This window comes from Phragmites australis, chromosome 13 (genome assembly GCF_958298935.1).
Source record: "Phragmites australis chromosome 13, lpPhrAust1.1, whole genome shotgun sequence".
NCBI classification, from domain to species: domain Eukaryota; kingdom Viridiplantae; phylum Streptophyta; class Magnoliopsida; order Poales; family Poaceae; genus Phragmites; species Phragmites australis.
Window position 1 is genome coordinate 1,947,934 of NC_084933.1, and position 17,553 is coordinate 1,965,486.

The 17,553-nt window shown below is 41.6% G+C and overlaps 2 protein-coding genes across 3 annotated transcripts; one reads left to right on the top strand and one right to left on the bottom strand.

Moving 5' to 3' along the window:
* The first annotated feature begins 4,670 nt into the window (after window positions 1-4,670).
* LOC133887684 (uncharacterized) lies at window positions 4,671-12,998 on the top strand. Of its 2 annotated transcripts, XM_062327652.1 has the most exons (8): window positions 4,671-5,005; window positions 5,079-5,165; window positions 6,718-6,962; window positions 7,462-7,580; window positions 7,932-8,028; window positions 10,435-10,929; window positions 11,850-12,187; window positions 12,599-12,998. In XM_062327652.1, exons 3-8 carry the CDS (start codon window positions 6,809-6,811, stop codon window positions 12,797-12,799), a joined length of 1,404 nt encoding a protein of 467 aa, XP_062183636.1. In that variant the 5' UTR covers window positions 4,671-5,005; window positions 5,079-5,165; window positions 6,718-6,808; the 3' UTR covers window positions 12,800-12,998. The 2 variants fall into 2 exon arrangements, with proteins under 2 accessions (XP_062183636.1, XP_062183635.1); XM_062327651.1 differs by lacking the exon at window positions 5,079-5,165.
* A 643-nt stretch (window positions 12,999-13,641) lies between these two features.
* On the bottom strand, window positions 13,642-16,805 carry LOC133887685 (uncharacterized). Its single transcript, XM_062327653.1, has 3 exons — window positions 16,691-16,805; window positions 16,501-16,566; window positions 13,642-13,899 (listed from the first exon to the last, which is right to left on the bottom strand). Exons 1-3 carry the CDS (start codon window positions 16,736-16,738, stop codon window positions 13,858-13,860), a joined length of 156 nt encoding a protein of 51 aa, XP_062183637.1. The 5' UTR covers window positions 16,739-16,805; the 3' UTR covers window positions 13,642-13,857.
* Between the last annotated feature and the right edge of the window lie 748 nt (window positions 16,806-17,553).

Here is a 17,553-nt window from a genome sequence, read left to right on the forward strand (position 1 = left end):
TGTATTATTTTCATATTGTTTTCTTTGCTTGTAGGATATTTTTGGTGACACCTTTGCGGCAATTAGCTTTTATGATATCTTAGATCAAGCCATGGAGCATCTTGGGTTAAGCTTTTATGGTCCGGGAGTGGACTTCACTGGTGAAGGCAACTTCCAAGATGATATAAGGTTTCATTTAAGTGAAAATGAATCAGCTAATAAGACATTATTTATTGTCTATGGTAAAGCATCAGGTCGTCCATGTCAAACGAAAGAGAGTGCACTAATTCATGCACTCATGTATATCAATGAAGTACTAGGATACAGTATTGTAGATTTCAACTATGTTAAATATCAGAGGTTACGTGCTCTGGTAAATGCTTAAGTGTAATGATGTATGGATATTTGGATAAGTACGTAACATATGCATAATTATATTGTATGACTGACTTGAGTTAAATTCAAGTTTCTGGATGTATATCGGTGTTCTTGAATATGAAGATGGCTGCCAAATCCTGACATTGCTTTAGGATGTTGTCCATCGAAGTTCAGTTCAGTTCTGTTGAATGGGATCTATTGAAGTACTCTCTGTTTGCATGCATGTCTCTATTCTAAAAGTTGATATTTTCTTGTATAAATCATTGGCTATGGGTCTTAGCTTTCACCCATCACTAATATTAAATAATTAGTGACAGATATCTTTATAACTCATCACTAATGTTAAGTCATTAGTGATGAGTGTACTTATAACCTATCACTGAATGTAGCCTTGGCGGCTCCCTCTTGAGGCCACTTATTAGTGACGTATTATTATGAGACCAATCACTAATGGCTCACTCATTAGTCACGGTTGTTCTTATAATCCTTCACTAATGAGTGATGTTTACTGTTATTTTATTCCCCAAGCAGCACGACCAGACAATGTCTGCCCGACGCTAGTGCTCGGCAAATGGGTGCTTTTTTTGGCGATTATGTTGAGGCCCAATCAAATCTCGGTGATTTGAAGTTGGTGTTTGTCCTTGGTCTTTGAAGGTTTGCCTCCTCCCTCTCCCCCTCGTGCTCATATACACATGGTGGATTCTAAGGTTTGAGTTGGAATCAATAATTTTGCTCCTTCTCTCAGATCTTGATATATGTGGATTGCCCCCTTAGTGTACATACGTAACCTACGTCTCCCATTCGGGAGTGTTTGATTATAAATATGACTTGGCAACTCGTCATATTTATAAGAAGATGTTTCTGAAGTTCGCGTACTTTGGATAATTCGAGGATATGTGACCTAAGTAGTAGGTTTATGTGCTTTTATATGGTTCTAAAGAGAATTTTGGTGGTGTCTCCACGTTGTTCTCCAAATACACACTCTCTCGGCTCGTTGTCGAGATGTGTATTTGGAGAACAGTGGGGAGATGCTACCAAAATTTTCTCCAGAACCGTACAAGAACATAAAAACCTACTCGGACCACATATCCTCGAATGGGATTAGGACCTATCTTTGCATATTAGAAATTATCTAGGATCCTTCATCATAGATAACATGTCGGATATTAATTGTTGTCTTGAATATCACTAAAATACACGTGCACACTTAATTTAGTTAAATTGAGTTATATTTTTATACTTATTCTACCTTCTTTGTCATTTCTATTTAGAATTAATATTTTTTTAATTTGTAGATGGTGGACTAAAGTTAGGTATACCTTGATTGCCGTACTTGTAAGTGGGGTGAAGTCTTTCTTGATTGTCGTAGTGGCGAATATGGAAAGTTAGGGTAAAACGGCAATTTGGTGTCCATGCTGTGATTGCAAGAATGAGAAGATGTTTCCAAAACTTGATAATGTGTAGGATCACTTGTTAAGGCGTGGATTCAAAGAGAGATATCATGTTTGGAACAAACACGTCGAGGAAGGTCTTAACGAAGGGGAAATGGATCAGGTCCTCCCGGACGACAATACGGATCAAGGACTCCCGTCAGCTGATGATATGGATGATTATCTCATGGGCGCAGACATATTAGGATTCAATGATGACTACGTGGATTTCATGGAGAATATGAACCAAATGGTGCGTGATGCTGAGGGGCATGACGAGTATAGTGATGGTGAGTTTATCAAATTCTAGGAACTGGTGTGAGACTCAAAAACACTATTTTATCCTAGCGGTAAGGAGAAATACACGTTGTTGTTTGCGGTACTTACACTTCTGCAATTGAAGCCAACCCATCATTGGTCTGATAGGAGCTTTAAAGTATTGTTGCATTTGCTAAAGGACATGCTACCATAGGGAAACGAGGTGCCCAAGACCGTCTACGACACGAAGAAAATAGTTTGGCCTTTGGGATTGGAGGTAGAAAGAATACATGCATGTAAGGAGTATTGTATTCTGTTTTGTGGAGAGTATGCAGACCTAGATCAATGTCCTATTTGTGAAACACATAGATACAAGCGTAGAAATGACGGTAGCGACGTGGAGGAATGCAGCAAGAGGAAAGGGCCTCATAGAAATGTGATGTGGTATTTCCTTGTAATTCCCCGTTTGAAGCCTTTGTTCCAGAACAAAAAGGAGTCACAATTGTTACGATGGCACAAGGAGAGTTGTAAGAACGACGGAATGATACGGTATAGATCGCCTCGTTCTTAATGACCAAAGTTGTATTTTCGAAAGACGAGTTCTATTGTAGGGAGGCAGGGCTCTGACTTATGTAATTTATGGTTGCACTTTCAATTTATGTAATTTGTAATTATCTTGATGTGGACTTGCGCCGTTGTACATTTCAATGACTTTTAATTATGTAATTTGGGGTTACATATCTCATGACTTGGTCCCTACAATGTGGGTATAACATGAATGTGATGTGTCTTATTCATAGGAGAATACGACTGCCAACTCCTGACATTGCTTCAAGATACAATAAAGATGCCCAAATGGGCCGTGCCTACTAGGCCGGCCCGAGGCACGGCACTGTAGGCACGGCATAGCCCGAGTCGAGATGGGTCGGGCCGGCACGGCATGAGGCCACGGGCCGTGTCTGGACTGAGCACGCGGCACGGCAGGCCGGCATGGCACGGCCCGGCCGAGTTGGGTCGACACGGGCACGGCCTAGCCCAGGCCGGCCCGGCACGCATATGCCCGGTTATTTTCTATTTTTTATATATATTTTTAATTTTGTAACTATTTTTTTATCTATTTTTATATATATATTTTTTATCTATTTTCTATATATATTTTTTAATTTTGTGGCTATTTTTTTATGTTTTCGGGCTGACTGTGTCAACGGGCCACCCGTGGCACCGTGCCCACCGGGCCGACCGTGCCCGCGCTGGCCAACCGTGCCGCCGGACCGGAATTGTGCCCGAGCCGGCCCGGCCCGGCACGTCACAGTGACCGACGGGCCGTGCCGTGGGCCGAGGGGAGGCACGCGGGCCAGCACGGCACAACCTGTTATTGTAGATGGGCTGTTCGGGCCGTGTCGAGCCGGACCCGTGCCGGGTCAGCCCGAATGACCCATTTGACCATCTCTAAGATATAGCCAGAAAATAGGTAAATCCCTTCAGGGATAAGAATATTAGTGACAGGTCACTAATGACTAAGTCCCAGTGACGGATAGCTTTCTAATCCATCTCTGGAACTCAGTCATTAGAGACGGGTTAGAAAGATAGCCGTCACTAATGAATTATAACACGTCGCTAATAACTCAGTGACCAGTGACAGTTTGTAGCTACCTGTCACTAGTTCTAGATAATTAGTGACGGATGGTAAATACATCTGTCACTAATAACTTAGTCACCAATGACGCGTTGTAAACACCTGTCACTAATGACCGAGTCTCAGAAACAGGTTGAAAAGCTACCCGTCACTGAGGATTGATAATTAGTGACGAGCGATACATACACATGTCACTAATGATGGTCACAGTAACAGGCAATATGCCTGATCAAGCCATAAGAGATGTATTTTAGTGACGGATCTTAATTATGATATATCATTGGTGATTGCCATTAGTGATGGATCCTAATCCGCCACTAATATTTTATTATTAGTGACATAATAAAAGTGATGGGTATGGTAATTATCATTAATGATGGTGTCACTAATATGCTGTTTTGGCGTGGTGCGTGTCGCAGCACCATAGAGAAGAGGGCCCACTAGCAGAGCCAACGGGTATTATATGATAAATAAGGTTGTCAAAAAAGCTCAAGGCTCGCGAGCTACTCGAACTCAACTCGATGTAGATTCGAATCGAGTTTGATTCGAGACCCTAACAAACCAAGCTCAAGTCTAGCCATAAGTTCACGAGCCTGTCGAGCTCGAGCTCCAGTAGCACATCAAAAGTTCGACTAACTTTAACTGTTGTCTATCAAAGTAAAGCCAATATCCATTCGCTTTAGCTAAATTTATTTTTTTAATCTCACTATCTAACCCAAAGTCTAATCGTCTAATCTCAAAATCATATAACTACCAACACATATGGCTCATAAATAGAACTATTAAAAAACTTAAGGTTATAAACTACTCGAATTAAATTTGTTTTAGGCTCATTCAAATTCGACTCGATACCTAATAAATCAAACTCAAATTTAGTTGTAAACCCGAGCAGATCTTTAATTTAGATCGAGCTCGGCTCAAAAGTTTTTATCAAGCTCGATGGGACGGCTCGGGTGGTTGACAGCCGTGATGGTAAACGGGTAGCATCCGCTTCAACAACCCTCCCTCCGATCAGTGCCCCGCAAAACCCCAGTGCCACGGGCTGCACCCCATCCGCCTCGGGAGGCGATTAGGGTTTCATCCCCACGGCCGCTCCAGTCCCTACGGCAGTGGATCCTGACTCCCGAGCTCGCCTTCTCCCCGCTGTCGCTGGAGCCCGTCCGCCCTCCGCCATCCCGTCCCGCTCGCCGCTGCCCTTCGCCGCCGCCCTTGGTGCTCGTCTCCGGCTCCGTCGCCGCTAGGGTTAGGTTTTCCGCCCCCCCCCCCCCACCATCGCCACTCGCCGGAGGGCTCGAGCTCACGGGGTTCTCCTCCTCCGCTCCGGGTAAGAGGCTCTCCTCGATTCGGTTCATTTCGCTCCATTTTTCGCTTGGTGTCGAGCAATGCTACTGGTTTAGGGGTCCTCCTCGTCCTTCCGCTCGCCCTCATGCGCGATTTCAGCTGTCTTGTGGGTGCGGTTGGGGCTCAAATGGTGAACTTTGGAGGTGCGTGCATCTGTGCAGCCGATTTTGGGGAATCGAGCACGTTGAGGTGAAAATGGTGGCGTGTGCTAAATAGTGGAGGTTTATTTGGTTCCTGGTTTTTGACCATTGTGGTCCGTCTACCACTACTGTCACCATACGTTGTCTGTGTGCATCTCGAGTTCTATTGCTCCTGGCAAAAGGCTAATTTTTACGCTATGTGTTGGTGTTTAGTGGATGGTGTAGACTGAGGGCGCGAGAGTTGTGCATGAACCACAGGCTGCTTCTAATGAGCGTTTGTTAGGCTTGTTCAACCCTATATGGATTTCTATTTGGTGTGTAGGGTGCTTGAAATTATTTGAAGAATGATGTCTAGGTGACCATGTTTGGAAAAAATGTTAAATTTCCAGTTCATGATTACTTAGTTTGATGAACATTCCCAAGTTATAATCTGTCACGGAAAATGTGCTACAAGTATATAATTAAGTCCACAGTTTTTCTGGTGTTAACTGAATATGTCTATTTCAAACACAGTACTGAACAGAAGGGAAGAGGAAAATATGTAAGGCCCTGTTTGGATACAAAGTCTTTGGACTTTTGAAAAAATACTATGGTTTTACAAAATACTTTGGTTTTGGAAAACATGGAGGTGTTTGGATGCGACAAATCTTGTAGTTTTGAAAACCATAGTATTGCTAAAACTATATTATTTTTGGATTTTTTGAAAATCCACACCGGAGCTCTTGTTTCTAAACCATGGTATTGCGTGGCTCTGCTTTCTAAAACTGCACTTTCTCAATACCATAGTTTTTGGAAACTACGACATCCAAACAGGCCCTAAGTTGTGTGCAAGCATTTTGGTATGGTGAAGCTTAATTAGATTTGTGGTGTGGGATGGTGGGCTGCACCTATAGACGGCGTGCTGAGAAGATTAGTTAGTTAGATGCTTGCTTTGAGGTTAACTTAATTAGGTTGCTTAGAAAATATATACTTAGATAAGATTTGGTTTGTGAAAGAGACAGATTGGTCTGCTAGTAGTTTGTTTGTGCCACCCTTGCTCTATATTAATGGGACTTGGCTTCTGAATAAAGCGAGCCAAGAGATAAACTCATCTCTCCTCTATCTTGTTCCTGCAACCCTGCCTCTCCGGTGTGGTAGCCAGTTACGACTCCCAAGCTGCGCCAATGAGGTCCAGGGCCAGGTCCTACACCCACCATGACTACAACTTAAGATCGAATCCTTCCCAATATGCATAAGCCCATGACAAGATGCACTTATTATTTCGTTTCCTATGCTGTTATTTGTTGACACAAAGCATATATTTGCATAGCTTAATGATGGTTCATATGCCAAGTTTAAGGGCATGTTGCCTCCATTTAAAATATTGCGACTATCAATTAATGCAATGCGTCTTCTTATGTGGTTTATTTATGCTTGCTGTCGACCGTTACTTTTGGTTCTTTCTGGATTATCTGATATTAGGACTCTACTAAATATGAAATTAAAATTCTTGCATTGCTAGTATGACGCAATTCCACCATTAACTTGTTTTTTATTCTCTTATTATTGATTTCAGTTGGAAGTACTTAAGGAAACTTGCTCTACAGTGTTTTGTATCTTTCTGTTGTATGAGTCAGTTGCTTTTGAGGTATACCTCTTAGTTAACAATGCAAACAAGAAAAAAGGGTGATGCAAGATATGCAGCTGGGGATCATGCCAATCCTAAAACAAGCAGGCCATCCAGAAGAGCTACTCAGTTTGCAGCTGCTGAAAAGAAAGTAACTGATCTCATTACGTCTTCTTCCAAGAAGCAGAAGCCTGGTATAGTTGCACCTTTCATGTGGAATTGTTTATATGTAAATCTGTGATCTGATTTTTCTTTTCTGTACCATTCATTAGGCAGAAAAAAAGATATTGATTACTTGCTTTATACAAATGAGCTAGGAACAAACTTATTATAATACTATACAAGGCAGTTTGTAGAAACTCTGTGATTGCTTTGTTTTATTCTCATTGTATTTGATTTGTAGAATGTTATTGTTAACCTGATGATTTATCTTGTCTCTAAACTGAAGAAAGTCATTGTACAGTGTACTACGACACTTGTTACCCATTATAATTATTTTGACATAGTGCCTTGAGAAAAGGTTGGTTTACATATATGATTAAATTGTTAGAGGTGATTCTATCGCCTCTCTAGTTGCAAATATTTGCTTTTACATTCAACTGTTACTTTTGATATTTTATCAGTAAGTTTATTTACTATTAGGATGAGACATTGGCTGGATTTGATTGCTATATTTCTTTTGTTACCATGCAGTTGGCTTCTCTTCCAAGAAGCTTTCTAAAGGAGGAAGGAAGCTGTCAGTTGCATATGACACAGCTGATACTGAAAATGAAACTCCTCAGGTGGCCCCTAGTATCCCTCCTGATCAGCAGGTAGAGTTATTGGTTGAAGCTGAACTGAAATTACTGATCTTTTTAGCTACTTATTCAATATCCACATTGTTAATTTCTTCCAAGCAAATAAGAGAAGAGAATTGCTGATAATCTGATTGTCGTTATGCACATGGTTTGCTATATTAATGAGTTGGTCTTTTTGGGCCAAATGTTTTAGATTACCTGTGGTGCACAGATGTATACCCTTGCTTTAGTAATAATGTAATATTAGCATATACATGGTTCTGGTGTTAGGAACTCTTTTTACCGACAATTAACAGAGTACAAACTTCTCTCTTATATTCTTTATTAACATTCAGACTCAGCATTTGTATTTATTGCCTGGGCCAGCACTCTGATGGCATTGCAGATGATTGTCCAAGCAATACCATATTCTCCCCTACGTACCATCATCACAAGGAAGGTGGTCTGAATAACTTTTCGAAAGGTATAGAAGTGATAGAATTATAGAACTGTCAAATTCTTAGCTCCTTGTCTTCTTTCTGGTGCAAGTTGACCATCGTAGTATTAGAGTAGTTTTTCTCTGTTAAAATTGAAGGTATTTTTAGGCAGTGTCTTCTTAAATTCTTTGCTAACTTTTTTCGTTTAACAAGTTAATTCCTGTACCAACTTAGTATATTAATAGTTTTCCTTTGTTAAATCAAAGGTCTTTTTAGGCAGCGACTTCTTTAAGTCTTTGCTAACTTTTCCGGTTAAAATGTTGATGCCTGTTAGTATATTGTTATTTGGCTAGTTAATGGCTAGCAATATTTACTTGTCGATATCAGTATTCAGCACTATGACTTCGCTTTGCCTGTATCTTCAACAAAATGCTTTCAATCAAATATCAATTGGTAGTTCTTTCTATAAAGTACACAGTTTTGTGAGAGTTGTGAGGGCTTCTTCTCTTCATTGGTAAATTTTAGGGTGAGCCACGAACAGATAAAATAGTGGTAATTTTGCATTAGATGGCACTTCCTTTATAGACCATAATGATAATTTTAAGATGCCACCTCAAAACAGCTGAATCCTGTTCTGGTTGTTTATCAGCCTTTTAGAAGGTTCAAGTTGTTGGAGTTGTTTGGTTTAATTAGATTATGAAGGAAATATAAAAAATATATCTGTACTCTGTTTCTGAAGTGTTTTGCAAACTTTAGGGGTGATCTTGTAGTGTTTTACTGATGCTGGCCTCACATTGATTTTTGTTTACTGTTTCTCCTGACTCCTGAGTTATTAACTTCTCGATACATCCTTGTGGAACAATCTGTGAATGATTTCTTTTCAAGGGAGTGTTTTGACATCCAGCTTTTGTGGTAGGAAATTTATAATTTGTTTCAGTTGCAAATGCAATCTTATATGCCATCTGAACAATTGGATATCTCAATCTTCCTAGAAGTTTCTCTGTCCACAAAGGATCACCTTAAAATAATTGAGAATATCAAATTTAATTTATTTCCATGAAGTGTTGCAATTTGTGCAATTTTGAATTACATATATTATGCTTATGCATTCAATGTTGCTTCTTGATTTGTGCATGTTTCACATGACTTTTTATTGTCACCGGGTTCTTTGTGTTTTTGAAGCAAAGGTATATCTAAATAATCTTTTGGTAGAAGTGTTGACAATTTGTACAGGTTGGCTACAAAAGCTAAAAGGTAAGTTCTACAGGACAGCGATTTGACCTGTGATGTTTGTGATGTTGTATGGTACTGAATGTTGGCCAACTAAAAGGTGATATGTCCAACAGTTAAGTGTAGCAGAGATGTATATGTTGCGATGGATTTGTAGCCATACAAGAAAGGACTAGGTCCGAAATGATGATATGCGTGATAAGGTAGGGGTAGCGCCAATTGAAGAAAAGCTTGTTCAACATCGGTTGAGATCGGACCTGGCCAATTGGGCCAGACGGGTCGGGCTGACATGACCCGTTAGTCCTGCCTAACTAAACGGGTCGGGTCGTGTCGTGTCGGCCCGTGTGCCAGAGGCGCGGCACATGCGCGATCGGGTCGGGCTAGCCTGGGCACGGTTGCGGCATGCCGTGTTGTGTCGGGCATAGTAGGGCGCGGCGGTGTGGCGGCAGGGGTGTGTGTGCTTAGCCGGGCCAGGCCGTGCTGTGCCGTAGCATAGGTCCAGGCTTGGCTAGGCGTGCCAGCCCAGACCACCTAGCCCTCCGACTGCGCCTACAGTAGCGGGCCTCGTGTTAGCCCATTAGGCACAATCCAGTTGGCCAGCTTTAGTTGAGATAGTTTGGACATATCCAACGGAGACTCCAGAGTTACCTGTGTATAGCGGGATACTGAGGCGCATTGATAATGTGAAGAGAGATAGGGGTCGATCAAACCTAACATGGGAGGAGTCTGTAAAGAGAGATTTGAAGGAATGGAATATCCTCAAAGAACTATCCACAGATAGAAGCGTGTGGAAGTTAGCAATCTACGGTGCCAGAACCATAACTTATACTTCAATCTCCTTGTACCGTTATTACTTTATTTTTTACTATTAGTAGTACCTTTATTATCATTATTATTTTCTCATCATCTTTTTAATTGGATCTTGTGAGTTTCATCTCTAACCTACCCCAACTTGGTTGGGACAAAGGCTTTGTTGTTGTTAATGATGTTGTAGAAGTGTTGACAATTTATGCATGATGTATGGTTGGATCTTGTGGGTTTCATCTCTAGCCTACCCCGACTTGCTTGGGAAAAAGGCTTTGTTGTTGTTGATGATGATGTTGTAGAAATGTTGACAATTTATGCATGATGCATGGTGTTCGCATGTGATATCAGTTGTGTCTGTGATATTCATTTTCTTTAACAGTCTGTGTTGCTTCATTACTTGATTGTTCATCATGCAGGCTTAGATCATAAAGGTGCTCCTTTAGGTTCAGCTGGCTCATTAGAAGAACAGACGACACATTGTGATGGTAGTAAGGAAGCTACCCTAAAATCCGGGTCCAGTAATTATAGCGGATGCATTAACCTTGCATGTAACACTCGTGATGGGACAAGTGAGCACTCTTGCACACTCAATTTGCAAGCAACTGGGCAGAACGCATTGCTTGAAGTGGATGAGTTCAGTGAACTGGGAAACCTTTCTTCAGAAGTGTCAGCAATATATCTTGCTATGCAGCAATCTAAGTTGGAGTGCATTGATGAACATAGTCAAGATTCGACCTCAACAGAAGGTGATGTTGAAGCTGAGGAAACTGAGGAGTATGATGAATTTGATCCATATGCTTTTATCAAAGATCTACCTGATCTATCTATGGTGGTTCCCAAGTTTCGACCTGTTCTCCTTCCAAAGCAAACCCGGAGTTGCCCTATGATTAGTCTTGTACTTGATTTGGATGGTAAGACCTACTGGCTATCTAAGCACATAACAGTCTTCAATACTGTATTTATATTTTTTTAGCCATTTCTATGAACAACCGCAAAGAAAGCTGTTCATTCGTATTTTGTTATTGTTCGGAACTCCAAAATGCTCTGCTGCCTCTAGAGTGCAAATTTTAAAATCGAGAATCCATTTACTTAAAGAGTACTGATTAGTGAAGGAATGAAATTAGCATCATCTGGACTGATACTATTGTAGCTGCCTCTAGAGTGCAAATTTTAAAATCGAGAATCCATTTACTTAAAGAGTACTAATTAGTGAAGGAATGAAATTAGCATCATCTGGACTGATACTATTGTAGCTGCAACAATCTTCCCTGCAGCTAGGGGTTGGTGTGTGTGATGACAAAATGAATTGCAACATATTTATCTACCGATAGGTCTGAATCTGGTAGAATAGAAGGCTGTTAAGTTTATTGTTTGCACAGTGCACACTGATGGATTTGTATCATGATTATATCACTATCATGATCATTCAGAATTCAGATTCAACATAGTTGTAGATCGTGGTTATTAGATTTTAATTGACATGTGCCTGCTGTGTGGCTTTAATCCTGCACTTAGTAGTTGCCTCCCAGAAACCTGACTAAACTGTGCTTTTGGCCCAAGCTTTTTATTTAGTTCTGTTTCACTTGCCTACCCCAACTTGCTTAGGATAAAGGCTTTGCTGTTGTTGTTGTTTCGCTTGCCTGTTCTCTGTTATAACCAGTTGGTTATAAGTTTGGAATCGTCATTCCTTGCCCACTTTGATGTTAATTTTGTTGTTGTTGTTGTGTTTCGCTTGCCTGTTCTCTGTTATAACCAGTTGGTTATAAGTTTGGAATTGTCATTCCTTGCCCACTTTGATGTTAATTTTGTGTTTATCTATGCTGCAATGCAGAAACACTTGTGCATTCAACTCTTGAACACTGTGAGGATGCTGATTTCACATTTCCAGTTCATTTCAACTTTAGAGAGCACACAATATATGTTCGATGCCGCCCCTATCTCAAAGAGTTCTTGGAGAGGGTTGCCAGCTTGTTTGAGACAATTATTTTTACTGCTAGTCAAAGCATTTATGCAGAACAACTTCTCAATGTTCTTGATCCTAAAAGAAAGCTGTTCCGTCATCGTGTTTATCGTGAGTCTTGTGTCTATGTGGAGGGCAACTACCTAAAGGATCTGACAGTGCTTGGACGTGACCTAACTCGTGTAATGATTGTTGATAATTCTCCACAGGTATACACTACCATATCTTTCTCCTTTTGCAGAGACTTTATCCATTTAATCTTGATTTCTGTAAGCATCTTTATCTTATCCAGCCCAGTGGTGGCAACTTGTTTTCACCACTGACATGCATGTTTGTTGGTAAATATTCACTCCATACATTGTCCTTAGAAGGTTCGGATTGTATCTGTTCACCATGCTATAAATTGGTATGAAATTGTCATATTCGGAGAACTAACGTAAACAAATAGATAGAATCTTTTTGTACTGGCCTTGTAGTTCTGAAATTTATCCATTATAAATCCTTTGGTTCATGCTCAGTTGTATATCAGTATATCTTGTCTTGATATGTTGAATTAGATTGCAGTTCACTATTTTTGGACTTGGAAGGATTTGAATCTAAAAGTGTTTTCCTACTTGCAGGCCTTTGGGTTCCAGTTAGACAATGGCATTCCTATAGAAAGCTGGTTCGATGATCCTAATGATAAGGAGCTGCTGAATTTGCTCCCGTTTCTAGAAAGCCTGGTTACTGTTGAAGACGTTCGGCCGTATATAGCGAGGAAGTTCAACCTTCAGGAGAAGGTAGCTACTGCATCTTCTCTCGCAATGGACATGCAAATGTGATCCACTATTGCCAAGGATCATTTCCATGTTAAGGTGGTAGCAGTGATAAATGTAGAAAAAGTGTTGATATGTTGATTCTGTAGGCCGTAGTATATCAGGATCCCCCTCATGTTGCAATGTTGTATGTTTTTTTGACCGGCATGCACAATTTGCCCCTGTTGTAAACTTTACTTACTATGAATAAACCATCTTCGAATCATCATGTGTGTCCTCAGAGGGTGAAGGTCTTGTTGCACATTTTGCGGGGTCTGGTCTGGTCTGGTGATGCGGTCTTGGCAGACTTTGTGGAAAACATGCTATCCAGACGAAAGTAGTAATAGTGTTGTGATTTAGTTATTGAGTTCGGATCATCCGAACTAATAAAGGTCGACTATTCCTCGGAAAGAGATAGCTCGGATTCTTTTAATGTTCCATTTTGTTTTGAGCGTGCCTGCGAGGCCCATTTTGCTATGACAAATTTCGGTACTTCTAGGTTGTCGTGTGCTAGTAGGACGTAAACTTTCTTCAAATTTGTTGCGCCTGATCCTAAAGAAAATGCTTCCAGAGAAAACATGTTCAGAGATGCTAATCAACTTGTTTGGATGGCTTGCAGTGATGACAGCAATTACTGTCTTCTCGTGCAGAGTTTTACTCGGATGGGACACCGCACAGTTTCACACGATTCAGCATCAAGCTACAGCAAACCACAGGCCAGGCAAAAGCCCCATCCAACATAACATGGCTATTAATTAGCCGCACCAGTTCCAGAAAAGAGTTCGCCATCGTTGCACAACTGAGTCGCAACAAAAACTGGATCATCACATCTGATCTTCATGACAACTGCAAATAGTCGAGTTACCAAGTTCGCAAAACAGAAAAGGAGGCTCTCTTTCTTTCTTTCTTTCTTCCTGATTTAAGTCAATTCAGTCAGGGACTTATTACGAACCGAAACTAAGGTAAAAACTCCCAGATGGGTTTCAGACAAGAGGTCCACAGATCAAACCAAATGCACGTAGCAAGGGGTACACTGCCAAATTATGACATCCTTCCATTTGAGCTACCACGTTGCATTCCTGACCCTAGTGATGAGCATGTGCTTCCTCTTTTTTAGGTTTTGTCGCCTGGAGAGAAATAGTGCAACGTTAAGAACATTGTATCACAAAAAAACTAACAACTGAAGAAACTAATTCAAGAACAATTAGTAAAAAAAACAAGGAGATCGTTTAAACAAGATGATCAACTCATCAGTTCAGATCAGTTAAATTTATAAACATGGCAAAAAGATCACCTAAACCACAGCTCACTATCATGGTAAGTGGGCGTGCCAATGAGTTAAGATCATTTGTTAGTACAGAATTTACACAAAACGGAAAGTTAAGAAGAACCAGCAGCAGCATTTATCAAACAAGAGAGGTAAAAGAGCAATGGACCGAATGGACCAGTAGGATAAACATTAAAGTAGCATACATGTCAAATAAATCATTGTACTGCTTTAGACCAAGAATTGGTAACATAATTTAGACATGAATCCCAACATTAGCATAATATCAATAGACATATTGTTTTCCTATAAAAAAACCAGACACTTTTTTTCCAGGATAATTCATACTTGCTTCAAGAAACTAGATATTTAGATCCTTGGAAATCCATAAAAATAGTGCAACCAAGTTACTAAAATACTCTCCAAAAGAGAGATACATAAGTAAACTTGAGCTTTTCAATGTGAGACACATAATGTATAACTGTACCATATGAATGAAACAAAATTTAAACCCATACAATATTCAGCAGTGAAACCAATATGCCAAGTGTAAGTGGCCCACTCACATATAATTTGATACAAGAAACAGCTTCTTATCAGGTTTTAAGTATTGATGCCTGTTGCAGGCAGAACAAAAAGATTTAACACTTTGGCAGCAGAAGGCTTGACGATATGAATAAATTGCTTGCCATCTAGTGAATTCCAACAATCATCAGAAGCCTGGACAAGATAGCAATAACAGATTCCCTAAACCTTTTAGCAATAACATATTCTCTAAACCTTTTAGCAATAACAGATTCCCTAAACCCTATGTGAATAGATGCATGCTTGGCCTTCAATGCAAAACTTTTAGGAGGGCATTCTCTTGAATTGCTTGGCTATACAAGTAGTGCAACACGGACAAGCGAAATACATCAAACTGAGAAAACTTATACATTGTCAGGTAACACTGCATGCAAACCTATCGGCCCATGGGCTTACTACCAGAATGTGCCAACTCATGATGGAACCAGCACAGCTACATACACACTTTGTATTCAGGGTGGAAAATTCAGTTGACATCTTTTGAAGCTACTCAGTCATACATAAACCTATACTACTCAATAAGTTCAACTGAACACATCGATTTAAAAAAAGGTTCAAGTAAGCACATGTACGAGACAAACAGCACGCACAAAGTAGTTGTCACCGCCTTAAACCACCAATCAAAATGTGAAAGTTGCAGAATAAGCAGAACGAATCAAGCCATTCTACCCAGTATTACACGGATATGGGTGCGGGTGTCAGAGTCCGACTCGGGTGTGGGTATCCGATTCGGCAAATTCTAAAAAACAAGACTCGGGGATTCATCATATATTTATTTATTTTTATTATTTTATAAAATAAAAATAGAAATTCAAATTAGAGAAAATATGTTGTGCAACTAATTTTGTATTGCAACTACTATTTTTTTCATATTCATGACTGATCCATGTAGATCTACAAGCAAATGCATTACATATTAAATAAGAAAAAAAGAAAATAAAAAAAAGAGTTAGATGTATTGAACTGACATTTTACAGCCCATTTGTCTATTGCCCTACCCCCCCCCCCTCCGAGTCCTAATCGACCCACTCGCCCCGCGGCCTCCGCCTCCGCCTCCCCCTCGCCCCCTGTCACCGCCAACTCCTCTCCCCCTTCCGCCACCGCTGTCTCCTCTCCCGACATAGCCATGCCGCGTCCGCGCCGTGTCAAGAACATGTTGACGCGGCGAAAAAAATCCGGACTCACGAGTCCCGGTAACACTGATTCTACCAAAAACTTCAATTATAGCTACACCCAAGCTGTGAAAACTTACCATCAAATGGAATCAACTGTAAACTACATTCGATTAAAAGAAATTTAGCAGAAATCCATTCGAACAAAAGCCAAAGGTACTACCATCTACACTGCAGTCAAACCCATGGGTTACTACAAGAATGCGCCAAGTTGTGACCGAACAAGCATTGACTTACATGCACACTTCATCAGTTTATGTTCAATACGGATCTTCCAGTTGATACCTTTTGGAACTACTCAATCATGAGTAAAACAACACTACAAAATACAGTTCAACTAAGCACACCAACATAGGAACAGGATTATAATGCATGAATCTATGTGACAGCTGCAGAACCAGCAGGATGATTTAAGACGTTCTACCAGAAACTCCAGTTGCACCAACATTCCCCAGCCTCAACTAAGCTCCCGGTTAATATAATTCAGAACAACGAATACCAACATCTAATCCTAGAATTGAGCTGGAAAAAAAAAATCTAATCCTAGAACTGCACCTCGCCGGCGTCCAGCCCCTAAACCCTAATCTGGCATCAGCAACGCGGGAAATGAAGCCATCTCGCCCCGACGCTACCAGATTGCGCTAATTGGTAGCTGAGGTCACGGATTTGACAATCGACACATCACCGCACTGCAGACGAGTTACCTTGAGGATGGAGAGCTTGACGGTCCCGTAGACGACGCCAACACCGAAAGCCGACGCCCTCGCCACCTGCAGAGACAAGACGAGGAGGCGAGACGTGAGAGGGTCAGATCCGATCCGGAAGCATCGACAGGGCAGAAGCTTCTGGAAAAACCGGAAGCGACAGCAGGAAGAGTTATGTGAGGGGAATTACGAGGGCAAGGGTGCTGACGCCGGAGTAGGGGCCCGGGGTGAACGGCATGGCGGCGGCGGCGGGATCTGAGTCGGCGAGGGAAGGAAGCGAGGGCTTGCGTTGTCTTCGTCGTTGTGGGGGGGGGGGGGGGGGGGAAGGAGGAGCGGTGGGCTGGGCCTTATCTGGGCCGTAGACGGTCTAGGTGTTTGCATGGTGGGACCCGCGTGTCATTGAGTGCGGGAGGATGGGAGCTTATTTAGGGATGACAACGGATCAGAATGGCGTGCCCGACCACCGAACTTTGAGCCCTGCCCCGATCGGGGCAAGAACCAGTCTCGTCCCTAGCCTTGTTGGATTCCCAAACTCTGTGGAGGAGTGGTGCATGAACTAAGGAGGATGAGAAGAGCGACGTGGTGATAGTGTCCACGTCGTTGCTGAACTAGAGCATGGAAGATCTGTCCTCTTCTTGGCCTCGGTGCAACTCAGAGGAAGAAGAGACAGAGATCACAATCGCAAGCAGGAGCAGCAGAGAGCATGACGGTGGAGGTCGTGGTCCGACACGTGGCCACCATCTCCGGCTAGCTAGCCGACAGCGATGACCTGAAAATGAGGTTGAACCGCAAGGGGGAGGCGTTGCTTCCAGTAGGTGCAGGCGATGACGAGGAAGGGAGATTTACATGGGGAAGAAGAACTGGAAACAATTAGGGAACTTTTGGAGGGGAGAGACTTCGAGGGCTCCATGGAGCTCGTGGAGAAAAAACTATCCTCAACCCCACCACGCAATGAACTTGGGGCCTCACCTTGTGAGGAAAAAATTGTCCCTGTCCCTACCCTATTCTTCTTGTGCCGCAACAAGGAACTCGGATCACAAACTTTACCGTTTC

Bases quoted from the DNA above. Each gene is read 5' to 3' on its own strand.
- LOC133887685 (XM_062327653.1), bottom strand. From the start codon at position 16,738: ATGCCGTTCACCCCGGGCCCCTACTCCGGCGTCAGCACCCTTGCCCTC. The intron at 16,567-16,690 runs GTAATTCCCCTC...TTGTCTCTGCAG, and splicing joins GCGTCAGCACCCTTGCCCTC to GTGGCGAGGGCGTCGGCTTT. The intron at 13,900-16,500 runs GTAACTCGTCTG...ATTTCTCTCCAG, and splicing joins TCAAGCTCTCCATCCTCAAG to GCGACAAAACCTAAAAAAGA.
- LOC133887684 (XM_062327652.1), top strand. From the start codon at position 6,809: ATGCAAACAAGAAAAAAGGGTGATGCAAGATATGCAGCTGGGGATCAT. The intron at 6,963-7,461 runs GTATAGTTGCAC...GTTACCATGCAG, and splicing joins TTCCAAGAAGCAGAAGCCTG to TTGGCTTCTCTTCCAAGAAG. The intron at 7,581-7,931 runs GTAGAGTTATTG...TGCCTGGGCCAG, and splicing joins GTATCCCTCCTGATCAGCAG to CACTCTGATGGCATTGCAGA.